At 42.6% G+C, this 23,579-nt stretch overlaps 1 protein-coding gene and 1 non-coding gene across 2 annotated transcripts in view; both read left to right on the plus strand.

Moving 5' to 3' along the window:
- SLC15A5 (solute carrier family 15 member 5) overlaps positions 1–23,579 on the plus strand; it is a 48,938-nt gene that overhangs the window by 16,659 nt on the left and 8,700 nt on the right. The window contains exons 4-7 of the mRNA XM_054988603.1: positions 99–319; positions 4,443–4,629; positions 10,477–10,665; positions 12,226–12,357. Coding sequence (XP_054844578.1) covers positions 99–319; positions 4,443–4,629; positions 10,477–10,665; positions 12,226–12,357 — 729 coding nt within the window. The remainder of the gene's footprint in view (positions 1–98; positions 320–4,442; positions 4,630–10,476; positions 10,666–12,225; positions 12,358–23,579) is intronic.
- On the plus strand, positions 13,846–13,917 carry TRNAA-UGC (transfer RNA alanine (anticodon UGC)). Its single transcript has one exon. It is a non-coding gene; the product is annotated as a tRNA-Ala (tRNA).

The following is a 23,579-nucleotide window of genomic DNA, read 5'->3' on the forward strand; positions in this document are numbered from 1 at the left end:
ATTTGTGGGTGAAAATTGGAGAGGGTGGGGTTGGGGGAAGAGAGGGATTTCAGTAAGGCATAATGCCAGAGAAACAGCCATTTTCTGCTTTTCCGTAGGAAACTCCCTGTTGACAGCCTTTGGGGTGTTTGCTGATGCTCTGAAAATACGTTGTATGAAATGTCGCTACATAAGTGAGAATGTGACAAACTGGCTCGATCATGCCAAGGAAAACTACGGTGGAGAACACAGTGAAACTCAAGTGGAAAGTATAAAAGCGCTGCTCAGGCTCTTTCCTCTCTTTGCATCTCAAATCCTTTATAGGGTGTGTGTAATGCAGGTGAGTGAACAATTCTTTTGATCCTAAGCAGGGCTTTTTTTCTGGGAAAAGAGGTGGTGGGTCTCAGGACCACACAATGACATCACTTTGGGTCAGCTGGAACAAGGGGGGAGTTTTTAAAAGTTTAAATCGCCTTCGGCGAAAATGGTCACATGGCCGGTGGCCCAGCCCCCTGATCTCCAGACAGAGGGGAGTTTAGATTGCCCTCCGCTCCACTCCAGTGGCACGGAGGGCAATCCAAACTCCCCTCTGTCTGGTGATCAGGGGGTGGGGCCACCGGCCATGTGACCATTTTCAAGAGGTGCCGGAACTCTGTTCCACCACATTCCCACTGAAAAAAAGCCCTGATCCTAAGTGACAATCTCAAATGCATTGTGGATATAGCCCACAGTGGGCTATAATACCATTATTTTATAATAATAAAATCATAATAACATTCAATTTATATACCGCCCTTCAGCACAACTTAACATCTAGTTAGAGCAGTTTACAAACTATGCCATTATTATCCCCACAACAAACACCCTGTGAGGAGTGTGGGGCTGAGAGAGCTCCGAGAAGCTGTGACTAGCCCAAGGTCACCCAGCTGGCTTCAAATGGAGGAGTGGGGAATCAAACCCGGTACTCCAGATTAGAGTCCCGCTGCTCTTACCACTACACCAAACTGGCTCTATCGTGGCCATTATAGAAAATTACAAAAGGCACGAACAGTGTTGCAGTTGCAGTCTTGAGAACTGACCACACCAATGTGATCTACTTTGGGTGGGTGCATTTTTGGAGGATGCAATTGTGGCTCAAGGTGGAAAAATCTTACGTAGCACTCAAATCTTGAGGCAGTGGGAAACACCCAAGAACGTTGGTGGTCAGCACTCTTTGGAGGATAAATAATATGCGGGAAAAGTAAGAAGATCTCATGAAGAAGTTAAAAATTGTCTTTTCAGATATTGAAGATGAGATGGTGAGCTATCAGTCAAATAAATAAATTACAGGCAAGGAGAATAAAAATGATCAAAAGACTCAAGGAGCATCTTCTGAAAAGAAAAAGCTAAAACATTTATTAGAGTGTTTTAGTTTAGAAAAAAAGACGACAGACTGGCATCACAAGTACATTGTAAAGCACAAGAAGGTTACAGTGTGACTATAAATCAGCTTACTTTCGTAGCCATCAATTTATCTGAAAACCCAATGCAGTTTCCACTGCCTGCCTGTTTTTCACACATGCATAAGTGCTTGTAAAACTGCCTTTTGTGTTTTTCATGCCTGTACACCAAAGGAAGAGCTGAAAAGCACTTTAAGTTAAACATGTGAATTCAGTCTAACAAGGGATAAGATAATGGTATCGAGACCTGTAAATGGAATAGAAAGGAGGGCATTTTTCTCCCACTCTGATAATGGTAGAATTGTTCTAAGCATTTGAGAGTGCCTCGATTCCTCATTTATAGCTAAAATACCCATTTATCATGAGCATGTCGGCACTTACCTAGATATAGTAATTCAAACCCATAGGTGTGTTAATGCAGTAGGTAAAAATATGTCTTGTATTAGGAAATCAATTCATTTGGAATTAAAAACATGTAAGGAGAGAAGGTACTTCTAAATCTGACTAAAAAGTATCTTTTTTTTGGCTCCATGATGGTATAAAGCACTCATGCTGAGCTACTCAGGGAACAATCCTAAGCAAATCTACTCAGAATTAAGTTCTATTTTATTCTGCAAGGCATTCTCCCAGGAAAGCGTTCTTAGGATTGCAGCCTTGGCTTCCAAAAGTCTGGTTTTAATGCTTTTAGTATAGAATCTGCAAGGAGGGATTAGATTGTACTGGCTAGGCTTGCCAGGTATCCGGTATTCACCCGGACAGTCCGGTATTCTCTTGGATTGACTGGGGGAAATAGGATCAAAATATCAGACACCTCATTCATGCAAGAGAAGGAGGCATCTCCGCAGCCTGGGTCAGCCTCGCCTTGGTCCTCTGCCCCTTAGGAAGGCCGGCCCTGAGAAAGCCACCCAGGTTTGGGGGGGGGGGGTAGATGACATCACTTCTGGAACAATAATAATAATAATAATATTCAATTTATAATTGAATTCAATTTATAATAAGTTGTCCTTCAGGACAACTTAATGCCTACTCAGAGTGGTTTACAAAGTGTGTTATTATTATCCCCACAACAACAAACACCCTGTGAGCTGGGTGGAGCTGAGAGAGCTCTGAGAAGCTGTGACTGACCCAAAGTCACCCAGCTGGCTTCAAGCAGAGAAGTGAGAAATCAAACCCAGTTCTCCAAACCTGGTTCTCCAAAACTGTTGTTTTTGGCAGCTGGAACAGCCCAGAGAGAAGAGTTATTTGTTCCATTTGAAGCAGGGCTTCCCCTCAGAGCAAATAATGCTCCCCGTGTGCCCCCCCCCCGGGCTGTTTCAGCCTCCAAAAACAGCACAGGAAAGAAGACAGAAATTCCTCCTTCTATCTCACACTTGATCGTGGAGCGCAAGTGAATGGCAAGTGAACAGGGAGGAATACACGTGAGTCTGTTCACTTGCCAGGCAAGTGTCATTCGTCACTTGTAGCTTGGCCCACAGTGAACCCAATCTAAATCGATTCCTGCTGCGCATTTACTCACATGATGCCACCAGGAACTAGCACTACAGTATAGCTTGCAAGTTCCTGCAGCAAACTCATCTAGGTAGGCTCTGAGACTGTGTCTATGTATATTTCAGTTAACATCAAGAATGTATTGCTTGAATAATGGTACACCTCATGGCCCTTTTGTATTTATGGCCCCAGCTATACTGTTTTGGCCTTGGGCTTCAGAAGTCACTCACTTCATTATGTGCTGTATTCTCAGTGTATGTCCAGTTTTTATAAGGAATCTCCTGTTTCAGCTCACATCCTAGAGTCTCTTATTACAAGACATCTTACAGGAGTAGGATCAAGTGAAAGATCTTACATGTTCTCCCACTGTGGATACACATGGACCACTAGGGAGACAGAGTATCCTTGAATATAACACCACACAGAAAGTAAGTCACTTGAGCATCTTGTTTAGAGAGGGAATCTGGCTGCTGATTTATCAATGGGCAATTCAGCTGCTTGCAACCCATTCATGTTTGTTGGGTATATCAGCCTAGGTGTAGCAGAGGATTGGAAGCCAACTCCCAGCTGATTGCTGTGAAAGTTTGGAGCACTGTTAGTTTTTACCCATTACATACAAATGTGGTAAAAACCAGCACACATTGAAGAATGTGGGTCTGGGTACACTGTGAATCAAGCTGCATGAAAGTTTGATTGCATGGTTAGAGTTTGCCACTGTTTGTTTTATTTATTTGTTTATTTAGAGTCCACCTTTCTCACTGAGACTCATAGCAGTTTGCACAGCACAGGGTTAATACGACCAATGTCTGGGACGCTCAAAAGAACAATACAACAGGGTATAGATGGCAGAAATCTGAATACAGAGCCAAAACAGTGCTGAAACAAAACAGTTGATGTGGCATGTTAGATGATGCAGAAACTAACCAAGAGGAGCATATCTGTATCAGCAGACAGTCTACAGTCTCTTTATCACGAGAACCTCTCTGAGCCATTTCCTCATAGCATAACCCTATTACCTGCATAAAAAAGCTCTCCAGAACAATTCAGTTTTGCCTAGTTTACAGAAAACCAGAAGAGTGGGAGCTTTCCTGATGCCCTTAGACAGGCATGCTCTTACTATGTAACTCTGGTATTTATATATGCTTCTACTATGTAATATGTCATGTTTAAATATGCTTATGTTTAGTTTTAGCACTGTTTTCAAACTTCTGTTTATTATCAGATTTCTGATAGCCAAAGATTATTGCATTGTTTATTGAGTGTCCCAATAAACAATATGTACCAATAATCCAACACTGTGTAATCCTCCTTGAGTCTCAGTGACTAATAATAATAATAATAATAATAATAATAATAATAATAATAATAATAATAATAATAATAAAAGTAACAAAAACTGATCCTTTAATTCGTGGAATTTTGCACTGGAATAAAGCATGTCATTTTAAATTGCGTCCGAACGGGAGCATTTGCCCCGTCAACTGAAGCATATCACGTCAACAAGCAGAATAATATGTACATCCCCATTCATTGCAGATGACTTCCGGATATTATCTCCAGACAATGAATTCGAATTTGAATTTGAATGGATTTCTCTTTCCCATTGCGGCCATGAATGTGATAAGCATCCTGCCGTTCTTGATTCTAGTTCCGGTGTTGGAGTGTCTCAATGGGTGCTTCTTTAATGCCAAAACTAGTGGATGGTTTCCTACAGCATATATTGGTGAGTATTTTCAAAAATCGCTGCTTTTGTGTAGGTGAGAGCAATGCTATTTTTTCCCTCTATTAGAACACAAAGAGATTTTATCGCCCAAATAATGAATTGTTTGGGGCTGTTGAAGAGGTACTGTGAATTGGCTGGACGTAATTGATTGTGGTTATATCAGTATCTGATTACCCCTGATGACATGCCTTCATTGTTAACTACTACTTTAATATCTGAGGGCTGTGTGTTTCTAGGCTGAAAAAACGTTACGATTGATTTTATTTTAATTCAATTAAAATCATCCTTATTCTAAAGGAGCTCAAGGATATATTTTGTCACAACAACCTTGTGAGGTAAGCTAGGGTGAAAGACAGTGGCATGACCACAGTTATCCAATATAGTCTTACCTGAGCAGAGATCTGAATCCTAATTTCTGATAACCAGACATTTTACCCACTCGGCCGTGCTGGCTTTCTTACCTATTGCCTTGCACTGAGTAAGGAATTATGAGAAATATTGCATCTGAAAAGGACATCGTTCGTAGGACTACTTTCAAAGTTCTCCTAATTCACATTTCTAATTCCATGGCTTTGTTTCTAAAGTATGTGTTAGAAATTCTCCCTTGCTCCATTCTTTGACTTTCAAATTTTATGCCAAATCCTAAGCATAGCTGTAGCCTTCGATTCATTGGTATCTCCCACACACACATATACATGCACCATGTTATCACTGGGTACACAAGCCTTGATAAAAGCAGTCTTGAACAGGGCCGGATCTACGGGGGGGAGGGGGGGTCGCTTGCCCTAGGCACTGCCAACCAGAGGGCACCAGAGCGGCTGCTGCCCGGGAGCACGTGCTCCTGGCCCTCTGGCGGCAGCATGGGCAGTGGCACGGGAGGGCTGGGAGGCCGCCCATGGAGTGCTGGGCACCTGCTGCGCAAACAGGGCGGCTGGCTAGCTGCACACTCGCGGCCCTCCAGCAGCTGCGCAGGCGGCACACTCCCGAGAGGCACCTGCATGATGATGTCACGGAAGTAACATCATCAAGCACTCCTGGGAGCGCGTGCATGGGAGCAGGGGCGCTGCTGGACTTGGGATGCCCGGGGTGCTGGCAACCCAAGATACGGCTCTGGTCTTGAAGCAACTGTCCAGTTAGATCAAAATTCTTTTTGTGGGGTGTTTTTTTACTGACATGCTGTGGCATATCAGTCACGTTTTCCACAAAAAGAATTTATGATGTGCCTTTGAATACAGTCAGGGCTTATTTTCAGCCGGAACGCAGTGGAACAGAGTTCCAGCGCCTCTTGAAAATGATCACATGGCCGGTGGCCCCACCCCCTGATCTCCAGACAGAGGGGAGTTGAGAGTGCCCTCCGCACCGCTCAGCGGCGCGGAGGGCAATGTAAACTCCCCTCTATCTGGAGATCGGGGGCGGGGCCACCAGCCATGTGACCATTTTCGGCAAGGGTGATTTAAACTTTTAAAAACACCCCCCTTGTTCCAGCTGACCAAAAGTGACATCATTGTGCAGTCCCGGAAGCATGCATGCACTTTGTGTGTGCACATGTGGTACCAGGGCATCACCTCCTGCCAGGAGTTGCCCCCTGTGCTGCCAACCCACTGAGTTCCACCACCTCTTTTCCCAGAAAAAAAAGCCCTGAATACAGTTACATCAAGATTGATAATGCTACATAAATATTGATGAGTTTTTAACATGCAAGATTCTTTTTGAGTGGTGTGCAACCAATAAACAAGAGTGTGTGTGAACAGCAGTACTTACTTACGTCGTTTATAGTCTGCCTTTCTTGATGAGACTTGAGATGAATCACACAATTTCAAGTAACGAAATATGAACAGAAAACCTGCAACCAACAGTGAATAAGACTGAGTTACAAAATTAGAGAGCAATGATTCTTGAACCTGGAGATACAATCCAAAGGGTATGTAATGGAATGGGGCGGGGAGAGAATGGCATTTCAAGATCCCTGCCCACAATCCACTGAACTTATCCCAAGCAGGCAAAGTACATGCCCCTTTGATTTGATCACGTTTCTGGGTTTGGCAACTACTCCTTGTGTCCTTATTAGAAGGAAACCTCTCCTTTATTTGGAAATCAAAACCAAACAGCGTTTCTTCTCCCAAGGAAAGAGCTGGTTGCCCAAGGCAGACATTTTGTGATTGGCCCCACCTCTCATTGCAGCCATTAGCTCTGTTCACATATTACAGTGAATGCACGTATCTCCTGCCTGTATGCACACACGTCTGTTTGTAGGAAACAGCCAATGTATGTCCACTTTGCAAATGAAACCAGGGATCAGTGTCTGGATAATTACAGGGTTTGTATCACCTGTTCACCTGCACATGTATTGCCTAACATGAGAATTACTCAACACGCATACAAAGAACAATCAATATACACTGTACACAGATTGTCAGGGTGTTATTTTTTGGAGGCTCACGCCACCCTGTCTCAAAATTCCAAAATTGCCAACCGGTTCCACAGTGCTGGGGACCTGTGGTTTAGAGGGTTAGATTAGCTCTCGGTAGACCCAGGTTCAAATTCCGGATCACCTTCATATTTTGTTGGTGTTTGTATGGCTTATGGCTTCGGCCGGAAAAGCAATAAACAATAAATTAAAAAAAAAAATTCCGGATCACCCTGAAACTCATTGGGTGATACTGGGCCAGTTATTCTCCACCTCAACTACCTTACAGGTTGTTGTAATGATTAGGGGAGGAGAGGACCACGCATGCTGTTCTTTTTTTGTTTGAGTATTTTTTATTTTTTAAAATAGATAAAGGGGTACAGAAAGAATAGGGGAACAAAAGTTTCTGAGCTTCATGAAGGAGAGGTGGGGTAAAAATATACTAAGTAAAAGAAAACTCATCAGGAAAAAATAATCACATAATGTCTTACACCGATGTTGGATATTTCCTCATTTTAAACTGCTGTGTGTTTCACCTGAAGTGCAATCAACCACTTTGTTTGGAAAACCATTCCCATTTGCATGAATTTAACAACTGGAATGCTCTTCCTGTTTAAGGTAGCTTCCGTCCTGCAGCGAAAGTGTATTTTAAAAACAACTGTGAACACACACGCTTAGAAATCAATATTTCCTGTCCTCTTGCTATTTAATAACATGCCCCATAGCATGTGGCACAGTCAGTGCTAAAAGACAGGAAGTATTAATCTGACTAGAATTAGCCTAATTAAATTTGTTGTTAAGCTTTGTACAAAGCAGAAGTGTATGAAACAGCAGGTGGCAATTACTCAGGATTTTAAAAATTTAAAAACCTCTCCGCCGAGCTGCAGGGGAAAAAAACATTCAGAGAGGAATGTTGGCAGCTCTTCAGGTTACCTCTTGAAGCCTTAAAGTCATCTAATGAGATTACAGAAGTTCGTAAGGTTAAATGTTTCTCTTGGTGTCCTGCAGTACTTCGGTGGCTGGCTCCCCGATTCTCTGGAACCATTTTTGCGCATGTGGAACATACGGTACACAACTATCATACCCTACCCTATACCAATAATATTTCCCCACGGTTTAGTAAGCCTAGTTAGACAAAGTATAGAGTACATCCAGAGGATGTAGTGATAGAGTGCTTTAAACGGGGATTAGACAGCTTCATAGAAGATAGGTCTATCAGTGACTTCTAGCTGTGGTAGTTAAAGGGAATCTCCAAATTCAGAAGCAGGAAACCTCTGGATAACAGTTCCAGGAGGCAACATCAGGGGAAGGTCTCAGCCTCTATGCCAAGTAACTCGTTGGCTACTGGGTGAGACATTGATTAAGGATGTCATTCCCCCGCTGGGGGTGGGGGACCCCCTGCTACCACTCTCCACCTCCTGCCTCTACTCACCCGGCTAGCAGGGGAGGAAAGGTGGGAGAACGCCACCCCGGGAGTGCTCCCAGGATGGCATGATGATGTTACGTCCAGGAGTGATGTCATCATGATGCCCCTGAGAGCACTCCCGCGCTTCTCAGCGGGCTGATTTTGGCTCCAAGAGGCTGGATCGGGCCTGTTTGGGGCTCCAGTTGGCCCACTGAGAAGCACATGTGCGTTCCCATGTTTGCAGGATGATGTCACTTCCTGGAGATGATATCATTGCAAAGGTGTGTGAGGACCACCTGGAAACGCCAAAAAGGTCAGTGTCGGGTCCCCTACACTCCCAGCAGGAGGGTAGGGGGACCTGGCATCCCTAGACGGGATGCTGAACCAGATAGCCCACTAGTCTGATCTAGCAGGGTTCTTCTTATGTTCTTACATATAACACTCAAAATTAACAACAATAGACACCACACAGCCATTTTCTGTGAAATCAAGCCTTTATTGGCATATATATAATATAAAATTTTAAATACAGAAACGATTCCATACAGAGCAACATTAAAACTACAGCTAGGAACAGGACAACAGTGTAGCAAAACCAATATAGCCGTAGCACTGTAGAGAAACATTGCTACTATTTCAGTTATTTCCACATCTGGGTGGGCAAGCAGAAACTGAACCTTAAAATCATCAGAAAACTCTGAAAGTTGGGCTAATATAGGATGTAGAAGATCCCGGCGTGGCGCCAGATAAAAAGGACACTGGAGAAGAACGTGGGGAACAGTTTCAACACAGTCCATCGAACAAGGACAACATCTGCTAGAATAAGGAATCTCATGAAATCTCCCAGATAAAATGACAGCCATTTTAAAAAGTGTCCGTTTATATGTTATAGGTACAGAAATGTGAAGTATAAATCAGGTGCTACACCTGGAATGAATCCTGGTAAGAGTGACTGGGAAAACTGGGGCAAGTTGTGATTGGCTGGTACACAACCAATCAGGCCACTGCTCCAAACTGAAGAGGTCTCCTCACGGCATCCTGTTTTACTGCTGCCATAGAAAGAAGAGAGGAATTAAACCAGTTTAGTGACATAGGACGCTTTCCTGGAAGCAAGCCCCATTGAATGACATAGTAGACCCACTTTGGATTACTCCCTTAAACTGTAATCCTAACAGTTTTCTGGGAGTAAGACCCATTGAATAAAACTAGACTTACTTCTGAGCAGACCTGATTAGGAGTGTTCCCATCGTGGCCAACTTATCCTTCTTAAAGGCTTGCATAAGATAAGAGTGTTGGGAGAATCTTTTAAATGAATGGTCTCCATATTTAAGAAGATTGAATTCAACGTACTTGCTCTTTCGTGATTTCTTGTTTGGAACTGCTGGAGATTGCCCACCCCATGCCCTGTCTCTGGCATTTATTAATTATCTTCATGACAATCCCCCTGTGAGGTGGGTGGGGCGGAGGGAAGTCTGAAAGAGCTGTGACTGACCCAAAGTCACCCAGCTGGCTTCAAGTGGAGAAGTCGGGAATCAATCCCGGTTCTCCAGATTAGAGTCCTGCCCCTCTTAACCATTACAACCAAATGGCGGTGATGTAAAGATGTCATTCCTCACCATGGGACATCACCATGTTTCACCGTATTGGCTGTGCAGACCCACATGATTCCATGTATAGAAGTGAACCAGCCATTTAATTATAGCAGGAAAGAGATTTTAAAAGACTGGTCAAGATCATACCATATGACGTGAATGAAACTGTTTGGAAGCCTGGGGAATTATGGGAAATGCTGCCCTGTCCAGGACACGATTATATGTGAACAAAAAAGAAATCCTTATAAAATGGAGGGTCAACATATTTCGTGAAAAGAAGCTTTTGAAAATGAACTTCAGTAACAATTTGTTTCAGCCCGGGTCTTTTTTAAGCAAAAATATAAATGAAGTGTGTTCGTTTTCTTCCAGTGTACCAGGCATTACTGAAAAACAGTTTATCAACCTTTTAATATGTGGTTTTCTTCTCTCTTTTTTTAATGCAGTTCTAGGTTACGTGTCTGCTGCCCTGGCGGTGATGGCAGCTGGGTTTTTTGAGGTACATCGGAAACATTTCCCTACGGTGGAGCAAACGCTTTCAGGCAAAATCCTCCTGGTGTCCTCCATGCCGTGTCTCCATCTGGCCCCGCAGTATGTCTTGCTCGGCGTGGCAGAAGCTCTGGTGACTCCCACCTGTAAGAAGAATGTTTTGCTACATTTTCCAGTCTTAAAATCCACCAACTCGCACATAGAATGACATCTGTTTGAACAGAGCCTGTTAGAGTACCTGTCATCAGTATCTTCACCCCTGGCGTTCTTCCACAGCTTTTCTGAGCAGGCTCATTCATCACTTGTGCAGAAAGAGCTTAATTTGTCGTCCTTGTGGTTACTACTTGCTGAACAATAGTGTTCTCTGAGATTAGGAGAGACGTCCAATTTGCCATCCCAGCAGAGGCTTTCATCCATTATATCTTGTAAAAGAGCTAGACAGACCTCCCTTTGCCATGCTGCCAAAGTGGGATACAAGTTCAAAGGTGCAAACACCGACACTCAGTCAAACGGCCCTTCAGGATTTAACATAGTCAGAAATTAGCTCTTTTTTGTTGCACGAGGCAGGGGGGCATTTCGAACATAATGACACTAATAACATTTAATTTATATACCATCCTTCAGACCAACTTAATTCCACACTCAGAGCGGTTTACAAAGTGTGTTTTTATTATCCACACAACTATCACCCTGTGAGGTGGGTGGGGCTGAGAGAACTCTGGGAGAGCTGTGACTGACCCAAGGTCACCCAGCTGGCTTCAAGCGGAGGCGGCTCTCCAGATTAGAGTCCTGCCACTCACACTACACCAAACTGGCACCTTGTAGAGAGATGTCTTGTAGAGAGGTGTCAGAGAGGTGTCATAGAAATTCTACATCTGCACCATGAATTTTCTGTTTCCTTGTCATTTCTATTTCAAATGCAGAGGCATGGGGAATGGAGGGGTTTGTGCACACTATCCTAGGTCAGCCACCATTTCCCTCCATCCTACCACCATTTCTACTGCATTTTTCCTCCATCGGACTTTTTTAATTAATAGTAATTACTACTGTGCTACAGCATTATCATGATCTGGTGCCATGATCAACTAGTTTCTCTGAATTCCCAGTTTTCATCTTTTTAAAAAAGGCTTTATCATTTTTCATTGTGGGCATATCAAGGAAAAGGTGTAGGTCTGTTGCAAAGGTTGCTGTAGCAGTCTAGCAATTACTGATTTCTTTTTTTAAAAAGCATTCCAGTAGCATAAGTGAAAATGAGCCCTGTTGGGGATGAGGGTGGCTGAGGCAAGGAAAATGATGCTGATGTAGGCAGGACCTTTAAAAATGCAGGGCTTTCCATTTACATGGCATGCAAAGGTGCTTTGACTGTGATCATTCCGAAAAGATCATGTCAAGGTCTGGGAATATCTGAGCAAAGCAGGAGAAACCTGAAATTTGGACCATTAGGGGATGGCATCTCATGGATGCTCCCCCCCCCCTGCAGTCTAAACTCCACCCATATTTGGATAACCAACCAGAGCAACACATCCATTTGGCAGCAACACAAGGGGCCATCAAAGATGGCATCTCTGAACCACATTTTCTCCCTTTTCCCTCAAAAGTGAGTTGCCCTTACCTCATATTGCAGGATTTTGCTACTCGTATCCTGCAGCGGCCCTTTATTCCCACTGGAATTCCTTGAGTCATTATTTCTTTCTTGCTTTGCAAAGGTTCCTTAATTACGTTCAAGTTTGTGCCTGGTGGAATTCGGGGGATTGCTATGCAAGTCTTGACTTTCTTCAGCGGAGCCGGCTGTTTTGTGGGGGCCTTTCTCGTTCAAGCCACTTACATCTGGTCACAAGGTAAAGCCATTTTTTTAATGCAGATTAAAGTTGTGGGGGATTTTTTTTTCTTGGCAAAGATTCCATCCCCACCCCTCCTATTGGCTATTGACTTCCATTAGAAGCACATAACACAATCTAGCTGCCAGCGGTGTATCGATCTCTCGTCATGATTAAGATAGGTCACTAAGTTGCAGCCGGATTCATCAAAACGTAATGAATCATTCCTATTTTGATAGGTCGAATAATTAGAGTGTGGCATTTTTCACCGGGCTTCCTTCCTTCGTCATACTGTGAAAATGAGCTGCAAGATCTACTGTGGCACCACAAATCCAAACTGGTTATATAAAAAGAAGATTTGCTCATGAGTGATTTGAGCTAGAGAATGGCAAAACCTGAGTGTGGGAGGGAGCCCAGTTTATCAGGGGTTCTTGTGGTGTCCAAAGCTTGATCCAGACGGGTCCAATTCTAATTCTCTAGCATGTTTGACTTGGTGCATTTAAGGACATTGACACGACAAGGAATACAAAGGCTGAAAAAGCAGACCAATCCATCAAATCTGCCATGGTGTGTTTATTGGAAGGAGATAAACAACTAAAATTGGGTTGGTTGTGTGTGTGAGTCTACCTTTTGCTTTGCCCAGGTCACTGTTGCTGGGTGTTTAAAATTGTTCTGTGCCACGGTTGGCAGCAGCCCTTCTTCTGCTGACTTTGGCATCTCTTTCCAAGATAATTGCGCGTTGGAGAGCTTAGCGATGAGCATCGCTTTGTGCAACTTTTGTTTGTATAAATAAAAGACCTCTCGGAAGATGTTTTCCATGCATTTTATCACAGTGTCGTCATTCCTGCCCCCCCCACCACCAGTGTTCTCTGGAATGCCTGTAATACCCTTCTGATATTAACTCTTGTTAAGATGCTGGTGTAGCTTGGTGGATTTGTGGTTTTCAGAACGACATGAGAAGAAATCCCTGTGGATATCTGTTTTCCTATGGCTGTAATGCCTGAGAGTGGTTGGAAGAAGTAATCAGCAAACATCTGTTTACATACTTCTGGAAAAAAACTTAATGTTGACGTGAAGTAATTTGCACAAAATTGACTTGACCTTAACATCCATTAGTATTTGCCTCTTAAGTCACCTTTCCAAGCTGTTTCTCTAGCTAATGTGGCCATCAACAAAGCTAGGAAGAACATTCTTAAAGGTGAGAGGAGCCAGAATCTGAAATGACCTGTTTGGAACTGTAGTATAGCAGACATGGATGATTCTTTGACCCCCTTGCCCTACTATACCTCAGTGATCCAGAGGAGTTAGCTGTGTTAGTCTGTAGTTGCAAAATAATAGAGTCCAGTAGCAACTTTAAGACTAACCAACTTTATTGTAGCATAAGCTTTCGAGAGTTCTCTTCATCATATGCATCAGAAAAGCCTCCATACATAATGTTCTGCATCCATGTTTTCAGAAACAACACTGATATTACTATCCAAGGGTGATGAAAGAGGTGCTATGGTGAGATGAGTTGTGGCTCAGTGGTAGAGCATCTGCTTTGCATGTAGAAGGTCCCAGGTTCAATCCCTGGCATCTCCTATTAATAGAGATCAAGTAGGAAGTGATGTGAAAGTCCTCCATTTAAGTTAATAGCACTGCCTTGTACCCTTATAATCCCACCGTATGGCAGCCTATTTATGGCAGAGCACTGCATCCCAAGAACATTTATCCAAATATCTCTCCTCTTTTTGAGCTTCACTGATGAGATTTTGTCATCTGTACCTATGAGAATAAGGCCCTTGAGAAATTTTACCCAAATTTTTACCTGCCGCTCTATCCTCAATCTGAGTCCAGACCAATCCATACAGCAAGTCCACTTTCCAGGCACCTCTGTGAACTATATGACGGACATATGAACATGATGTTATACCGTAAATCTAAATCCCTTAACTACATGCCTCCATCCAAACTACACCATATAATCTGTTGTTTATAACCAAGCCCAGTAAATTCTATTTCATCTTCCCATGTGTTTTGGATAAGACAAACATTTCCAGGATTTATACCATATATTCCTAAAATTTCAGCGTTCACAGGGAGAGGTGAAGAGACAGATGGACAGGCCAGGAACTTGCTATGGGATTGGCATTACAGGGTGTCACGTATAGCCCACAGTTAAAACCAGGGCTTTTTTTCAGCGGGAACGTAGTGGAATGGAGTTCTGGCACCTCTTTAAAATGGTCACATGGCCAGTGGCCTCGCCCCCTGATCTCCAGACAGAGGGGAGTTGAGATTGGCCTCTCTACCACCAGCGGCGCAGAGGGCAATCTAAACTCCCCTCTATCTGGAGATCAGGGGGCGGTGCCACTGGCCATGTGACCATTTTCACTAAGGGCAATTTAAACTTTTAAAAACTCCCCCCTTGTTCCAGCTGACCCAAAGTGAAATCATTGTGAGGTCCTGAGTTCCACCACCTCTTTTCCCAGAAAAAAAGCCCTGGTTAAAACCATTCTAATCACACCATCAGGTATCTTCAATCTGACCTAGAAAATGACCAGATAGCCAAAAACAACTCACCAGCAACAGTGGACTACCCAGTGTAAATACAAATGCAGGGATTAGTTCCTGCAATGACCCCCGATACCAGCTCTGTCCCCATTTCCGTTCCAATAAAACCCAGTAACCATAGCTATATAACATTAAGCGCTCATTAATCTGCATATTTTTGAGTCTGGTCATGCACTAGCAATGTTCTTCTGATATTTAGATTGGTCACACTGGGCAAACTCTACCCAAGAGAATTATGTATACGCATATGTGCCCTCAAGTCGCAATTGACTTACGAGGACCGCAAGGGACTGTCAAGGCCAGTGAGAAGCAGAGGTGGTTTGCCCTTGCCTTCTTCTGCAGAGTCTTCCCTGGTGGTCACCCATCCAAGTACTGACCCTGCTTAGCTTCCGAGATCCAACGGGATCAGGCTATAACGTGCCACCTTCCCTCCCTACCCAAGAGAATTAATGGAGACAAAGTAGGCTTTTGGAATGGAAACACTCAAAAAACAGTGGGGGGGGGATTTCAACTAGTGTGGTGTCCTGGTTAGAGTGTCAGACTCAGATCTGGGAGCCTCAGGTTCGAATTCCCACTTCACCATGGAAGCTCATGGGGTAAACTTTCAGCCTACCCCACCTCACATGGTGGTTGTGAGGATAAAATTAAGGTGAAAAGATTGACGTAAGCTGTTGTGCCCAACTGGGGAAAACGGTGGGATATAAATGAATATATAAAACTCACTAGAATCTAATAATTGCCTTAAATGTTTTAGTACTTCAGCAGAAAATATCAAAATGAGAAACCACTGAAAAGCCGGTGAGTTGAAATTCATCTGCAGATTTGATAGCATCAGCTGCCTGCAAATGAGATTTTTAAATGTATATATTTTATTTAAAATGGAGAATAATAAACAGTGCAAAAAAGATCAGTAACAGAATATACAACAGAATATTAAAGCTGCAAGATATTTCTCCTCTCCATCCTCCTACTTATTTATATTAAAATATGTTATATTCAACATTATATTCAACATTTTAAATTCTACATTTTAAGTTACTGATTTAACAATTGGCTTATTTTACTAACAATTTTCCTTAATTTTCCTTAGTTCTCAGCTATATTAATTTTCAGCTACGTCGTTAAAGAAAGGTTTCTATTTTTTAATTTTTGATGACCTGTAAGACTGCTGAAATTTAAGATGGCAGCCCCATTGGATGAGGGGGTACAATCCCTGGGAATGTATTCCACATCCCTAGCTAAAACTCCATGGTACGTTTATTTATTTTATTTATTTATTTGATTTGATTTATACCCCGCCCTCCCCACAGATGGGCTCAGGGCAGCTAAAAAAATACAAAAGTCAAAAAACCATAAAATCAATAATAATTTTTTAAAAGTCATTAAAATAGTCCAGGAGCAGGCTATTTAAACAAATATTGGGAGTACGTATATGGGCATAGCAGATGACCGAGGGCAGCCCCAGAAAAAGTGGTGGTCTTAGATGGAAGAAGGAGGACACCTGCTGGCACTCAGCCAAAGGCCCGGCGGAACACCTCCATTTTACAGGCCCTGTGGAACTGTAACAGAAAAAGCCCTGGCCCTGGTTGAGGCCAGGCGGATGTCATTTGGGCCAGGGACCACCAGGAGTTGCTTGTCTGCAGAGTGCAACACCCTGCAGGGGACGTAATGGAAGAGGAGGTCCCACAGGTATGCAGGTCCCAGTCCATGAAGGGCTTTAAACACCAAGGTTAATACCTGGAACCAGATCTGGAACTCCACTGGGAGCCAGTGCAGCTGGCACGGAACAGGATGAATGTGCACTTGGATTGGTGTTCCAGTAAGGACGCGTGCCGCTGCATTCTAGACCAGCTATAACTTCCGAGTCAGGCCCAAGGGCAGCCCAGTGTAGAGTGAGTTGCAGTAGTCTAGCCTGGAGGTGACCATTGCAAGGATTACTGTGGCCAGGTCCCGGGGCGAAAGATAGGGCACCAGTTGCCTGGCTTGTCGAAGATGAAAAAAGGCAGACTTGGCAACGGTCGTGACCTGGGCCTCCATTGAAAGTGTGGCATCCAAGGTCACACCCAGGCTCCTCACCATCGGCGAAGGTTTCAATTGTACCCCGTCGAGGGCTGGGAGCCGGGTCCCCAGCTCGATCGCCCCACGACCCAGACACAGAACCTCCGTCTTCAAGGGATTCAATTTCAGGCATGTAGCTCATTCCTAGGAAACCGAAAGAGGTAATAAAGGGAAACACATAGTCGGTGAGGCAAGAAGGATCAATAATTCTGCAAAAGGTTGTTTTCAGATGTTTTATTGCCAGCTTGAGAATGTTTGAGAAGTTGTTCCCCACTCGCTTTTCACCTGTTCTCCCCCGCCCCCCGACACACACACAAAACCTAAAGCTGCTACAGACTGTTCCTGATTTCCTTCTCTAAATTAATCATTTTTATTGCTCTCTTCTTTGCTAAATGTTAAGGTCAAAAATCTCAGCAAGGTGCCAGGAAATCATGCATTCCTCCAGGAGGCATAGGCACAGGAACGCATATGTGAGCTGCAAATTTTACATGTTGGTTAACGGGGTACCGTTTACCTCACCAAAAATGCCCTCAGTCGAAGCATTTTTTTCCCTTCGTGATGATTCCATGTTGGGATTCTTATTCCCCTATAGGCATTTGAGAAAACATATAAAACCGAGATGGCTCATTAATATACGTTTGCTTAAACTATAAGCAACTGTAAAGTTGTCCATTATCTGACAGCAAGGCTGACATTTTAAACAGAAGGTCAAGGGACGCTCTAAAATTAATTATCAGCGCCTCCAGCAGGGCTCTGAAGAGACAGCCAAGAAATAGTTTAAATAAAATAAATAAATATTTTCTCTCCCAAAATAGTCTCTTCAACCGCTGTCAATCATGTATTAACATGACTCTTATCGTTATAGAGTTCTGGTTATCAGTTTTAGAAATTATCCTAGTTAAAACGGAATGAAGGGGCCATGGAATGCAATACGGAGAGAAATTCCTGAATAACAGAGGGCCAACACAGGGAAATACTTTTATCTATTAATTTATTTATTTACATTATTTATAGTCTGCTTTTCTCAATGAGACTCAAGGCGGATTACACAGTGTGAGACAGTACAGGCAATTTCAAAGATATTTCAGTAAACAATGCAGTAGGGTATATAAATGCAGATTTGCAAACATTTAAGCCTGCAGAAACTGAATAGAGTTGAAGAAATGCTGAAACTGAACCTAAGCTATTCTAAGACTGATGTATTAAACAACCTAGAAACTACCCAGTAGGACCATAAGTACAGCAACAGACAGTACATAGCAGTAAAGTCTATGGTCCCCCTTCCCTTTACTGATGCATCTCTTTGAGACCACTTCCTTAAAAAACAGCCCTCCTTTTCAAGCAACACAACACAATCTCTGCCCAAGCAATCCAAATTCTGCGTCAAGATCAGTTGCATGTCCTTTGTATACAACCCAATCTAATTTGCATAATCTGTCTTATTTTGCATAATTTTATTTTCCCTTTGTTGTCATTGTTTAGGGCAAATTAGGGCAGGAAACCATGTAGGGCATAGAAGGCCTTACCTGCACTGAATGAGGAAGCATAGCTTTCTGCGAACCTCCATTTTTTAAAAAATCAAGTTTCTAGCCCTCAGGTGCAGTGATATTTTTTGTTTGAAAGTATCCAAGTAATGGCTTCTAAAATTACCAGTATATTTTCAAACATATTTTTACAGCACCTCAAGGGCTAAAACTTGCTTCTTTTTTTCATTTTAGAAAATGGAGGTTCTTGGGAAGCTATACTTCCATATTCCATGTATCATGGAAACATGACATTTACATACAACTTTCAACTATTATCCCCCTTTAAAAAGTTCTTACCCATCATTCCCCCTCCCATGGCCAGCAAACCCAATTTGACTTTGTTACATCATTATATTTAATAGTCAACATGGCCCCATCTGTGGATACTTTCGTCTGCAAATTGGGGCCATATCCAATTATACTGACAGATTTTTGAATGGCAGTTTACTATGCCCTTTCTCTGTCAGTGTCATCACGGAATGCTGAGGTTTGGAGACATTGGCTGCTTCCACACACATTGGATAATCCACTTTCAATACTCTTTAGTGAACATTTGGAACTGCCTTTCCATGTGTGGAACAAAAAATCCACTTCCAAAGGATTGCTAAAGTACATTGAAAGTGCATTATTCAACGTGTGTGGAAACGGCCATTGCTGAAATAATTCTAGACTTCTTTAATATTTGAGGAAATACGATATGATGGATTTCCCCCTCCGCCCAAATTGAAAATGGCTCATAAAACGGTTGTGAAACTCATCCCCTAAAAACTTCAGTTGACTTGTTTGAAACTGTGGGTTTAAAAATTATACTAGATCAAAATAGTATAGTGATGGTGGTGTAACAGAGGGCAGGACTAGGAGCTGCATTGAAATCCCTATTCTGCATGAAACTCATTGAGTAATTCTTAGGAGAGTCACTCTTTCTCAGCCTAATTTACCTCAAAAGGAAGAAGAAAGAAGGGTGAGATAAAATGTATCAGGTAGATAGAGGGTAAATATTGACTTCTTATTTTCATAATAACGTCTAGGAGTTTTCCCTTACCACAAGACACTAAGCTGCATTCTTGAAAGGGGGATGGGAAGACTAACCTTTAACTTTCCCGGGCAGATCTTTTCCCATCCGTGCCTTTGATCCAAATCAGCATTTAATCCTGGTGATATTTCAGAGGCAGCGTATTTACAGCTCTTTATGACATGAGCAGATTTGAAGCTAGATAAGAGAAGTTCTTTATCCGACCAATTCTTGACGCTTGATCATAAATCAAACAGTGTTGAAACAGTTTCTTAGCGTTCCTAGCCACATCCCACACTTTGGATTGTTGGGGATGTGGTAGCTTTTTTGCAACTCTGCTACCCTTCCCTCCACATTCCTTGGATATTGGTTTCATCAGAGGTGTTGCTCAAGCTGGAGTCCCCTAACTTAGTTGAAATAGCACCTTACTTCGCAGCATAATTCCTGTGCATTTTTGTTATGCTGGGAAAAAGCAAATGAGTGTGTATGTGTAACCTCCTTTGTATGGGTTCTTTGGGACAAACTTTCAACACAAATGTAAGTTAAGAAAATTTCTTTAGACCAAACCTTTCAACAATCAGAACAATAGAACGTTTTTTTTTTGTTTAACCAAACTCATAGGGGCAACAAAAACAGAAACTTGCAGCCAACAATGTATTTAAGTTCAATCAAGTAACTGGTTGTCTTTGAAACCACCCAAAGTAAGCAAGTTCAACTTTTCGGAACCCACCCAGTGTTAGAGTCCTTTGCCACAATCCTCCCGATTGTGAAGCAACTGGAATGCAGGCTTCTGTCTTAGGGTTGCCAGTCCCCCACGAGGGAGGGGGAATTCCCTGCTCCCACCCTCCACTCCCGCTTACCTGGCTAACAGGGAGGAATGTGCCTCCTGCAGTGTGCTCCCAGGAGGTGCAGCACCCTCCCATGTGCTGCAGCGGCCCAATTCAGGGCCAATTGGGCTCCCATGCAGAGCACAGGAGCTCTCCCAGGGCAGCACGTGGCCTGTGCAATGACATCACTTCCAGGAAGTGATGTCATCGCACAGCCTGGGACTTCTAAAGGTAGGCATGGGGCCTCCAGCCTCCTGCTTGGGGGGTTGGGGGACCTGGCAACCCTATTCTGTCTTCAGCTTGGGAATTACAGCCCTGAAATAACCATATGATTCCAATAATAATGCCAACTAAATAGAACACACATACACCACATTTAGTCACTATTGTTCACTTATAATGTGTTTCTGATTATCTTATACAAGGTAATAAGAGCATGTAAAATGTTAGAAAGCTTCCCAGCAGCCAGCCTCTTCCTTAGCCACTGGGGTCGAGGCACAAGCTCCACCCTACTGGGATAAGCCAATTAGCTCATGGGGGTTACACATAATTATATTACCAAGATATGGGACTGTTCTGTAGTAGGCCTCTACCTATATTTATTGGCTACAAAAATGACCAAGGAGTTTTGTGGTACAGATTCCTGAAGTGTAATCATTCCTGTGTCATGTTATTAGTCTTTGGGATGAGGATTGCAGTGTTACTTGTAATTGTTCACCAAAGCTCCAAGACAGATGTTCCCTGGAAATACAGAAAGGCGATGGAGCAAGTCTAAATTCGCCCAAAATTTTAACCCACAGCTCTGAAACTCACACACAGCTCACCTTATTGGGCAAGGGGGAATACCAGATCTGGACCCCACGAAGTACTTCAAAAGAAATCATCTATCCTCTTCAAAACTCAAATATAACTGGCCATTAGAAAATAATTTGGCTATCAGCTTTAGCTCATAGGAAAAGGCCAAAGTGGTAACTAGGGCAGGACTTCACAATCGATTGTTTAGATTAAATGACTAAAAAATATATCAATTAATCAGGAGTATAATTTAAAACTGAAAATGAATTTTTTTAAAAGTAATAATTATTTGAATCAAACCTTTTATCAATTATTTAAATAAAACTATAATATTATAATCACAGTTTTAGCCCACCCTTCCTCCAAGGACCTCAGAGGGCATACATTGTTCTCCGTTCTACATTTTATCCTCAAACATCCCTGTGAGGTAACTTAGGTTGAGTGACCATGACTGGCCCATGGCATGCAGTGACCTCCCCGGTTTCCTTGATTCACAGGCCCACATTTTAACCATGCTGCTCCATTGGCTGTCTTGGTCAAACCAAGGCTGGTGGACACACTCCATAGCAGGCTTTCTTCTTTCTTACACACAGTTATAGCATAGTGGTTAAGTGGCTGGACTCTGAGCCAGGACTCTGCTAGTTCGACTTCCACTACTGCCATGAACGCTGCAGGTGGCCTTGGTTAAGCTGCTCCTTTAATGTATTTAAATGGTTTAATTGTTTTATGAAGTTGTAACCCACCCTGAGCCCACTTGTGGGGAGGGCGGGCTAGAAACCAAATTTCATCATCATCATCATCATCATCATCATCATCATCATCATCATCATCATTTCAGCTTCAGCCCCCCAACTGTTTTGTAGGGATAAAAACAACACCGACTTTTTCCACCGCTCTGAGTGTGGCACTAATCTGTCCAGAAGGGAGGTATATAAGCACACTGTTGTTGTTATTATTAAACACAAAAACGAGTATCTCTCCAGTGATGATTCCTGCTGTGACATAAATGTTTATCATCTACAGCAAAAGAAAGAATGCACAGCGATTGTTTTATTCCTGTGCCAATTTAATTATTGAGTAATCGCATGAGTTTTAACTCTGTGAAGCTTTTCTTAATCTAGTGACAGCCCCAGTTAGAATTTATATTGCACCTGAGAATGTTCCAAGAACTTCACATATATTATCTCATTCGTCTTTACCGTATAGAGTTATTATCGGCCAGTATTATTCCCATCTGGCAAATTGGAATGGAGGGAGTATGCTAAAATTGAAAGACAGTGGTTTAAGGTTACCTAGATGTGCCCTTGTCATGGCAGAGGGACTTCCAGTTCAGTGTAGGTTGGTTTCCTTACCAAAACGGAGGTGCTGGTATGTAGTAACATGTCCAACACCATCTATGTGGGCAGGGGACTGGCTTGGGGAGTGAAGCCCGGATCTCTCAGGTAGAGGAGAATTGCAAAGACATCAGCTAGAATATTTATGCCTTATTTTTATTCTGTGCCATCTTGTTAGTGTAGAGTTGTTGCTGGCAAAGGGGATAAGATACTTGCCCGGAGCCTTAAGTGGCGTTAATCATTTTTTAAACGTATCTATGAAGGATGGTGTGAATATGATAAAATAAGTCTTCTTGGGAATTTGATGAGTGCAAACAGATGACGGGTGACAGTGATATTTTCAGTGCAAGCTGGGGAAAGGGATTTCTTAAGGCTCTTTTTGCCTCCCTTGACATTTTAATGAGACACATGACAAAACCTATCCCCCTATGCCGCTTGTTATGGAAATAAGTTTCTTGAAAAGTTGCAATGCAAATATCTACAGTGGGGTTCGGGTCTGAGACTAGCCTCAGCTTTTGGCTTCAGCTTTTTATATATATATAAATTGAATATATATATATTCAATTTTAGAACTGTAACAATAATCAAACAACAAACCAATATAATACATTGCATTTACAAATATTAACACAGTGCTTCAACTTTAATACATCAACAGTGAGTGGTGTGAAGAGGGAGGTTGCAATCTCTTGCTTCTATGAATTCGTAAAATGGGATCCATTTTTCCCAGAAGTTTGATCCCGAAGATTGATATTCCGTCTGATGTAGATTGTCAGTTATTTTTTCCATTATCAAATGGTTCCAGATTTTTATAAAACAAAGTTCTGTAGTAAGTGGAGATTGGTCTTTCCATTTGGTTGCTATTGCACTCCTAGCTGCCACCAGGAGAGAGGTTGATAAGGTCTCTTCTAACATTTGGGATTGATGTCTGATCCCACAGTCCCAAGAAGATTACTTTTGGTGACATAGGGACACTGTACCCTGTTATTTCCTTAATAATATTTAGTATTTCTGACCAAGAGATATCAAGGGACATTCCCGCCAACAGTGAGCAAAATTACCCTCATTATTGCATTTCTTCCAACTAGAGGGCGATGCTGGGCTTCAGCTTTTCATGTACTGTGATAGAAGGTATTGGCTA

The sequence above is a fragment of the Eublepharis macularius genome, chromosome 9, assembly GCF_028583425.1.
Source record: "Eublepharis macularius isolate TG4126 chromosome 9, MPM_Emac_v1.0, whole genome shotgun sequence".
Taxonomy (NCBI): domain Eukaryota; kingdom Metazoa; phylum Chordata; class Lepidosauria; order Squamata; family Eublepharidae; genus Eublepharis; species Eublepharis macularius.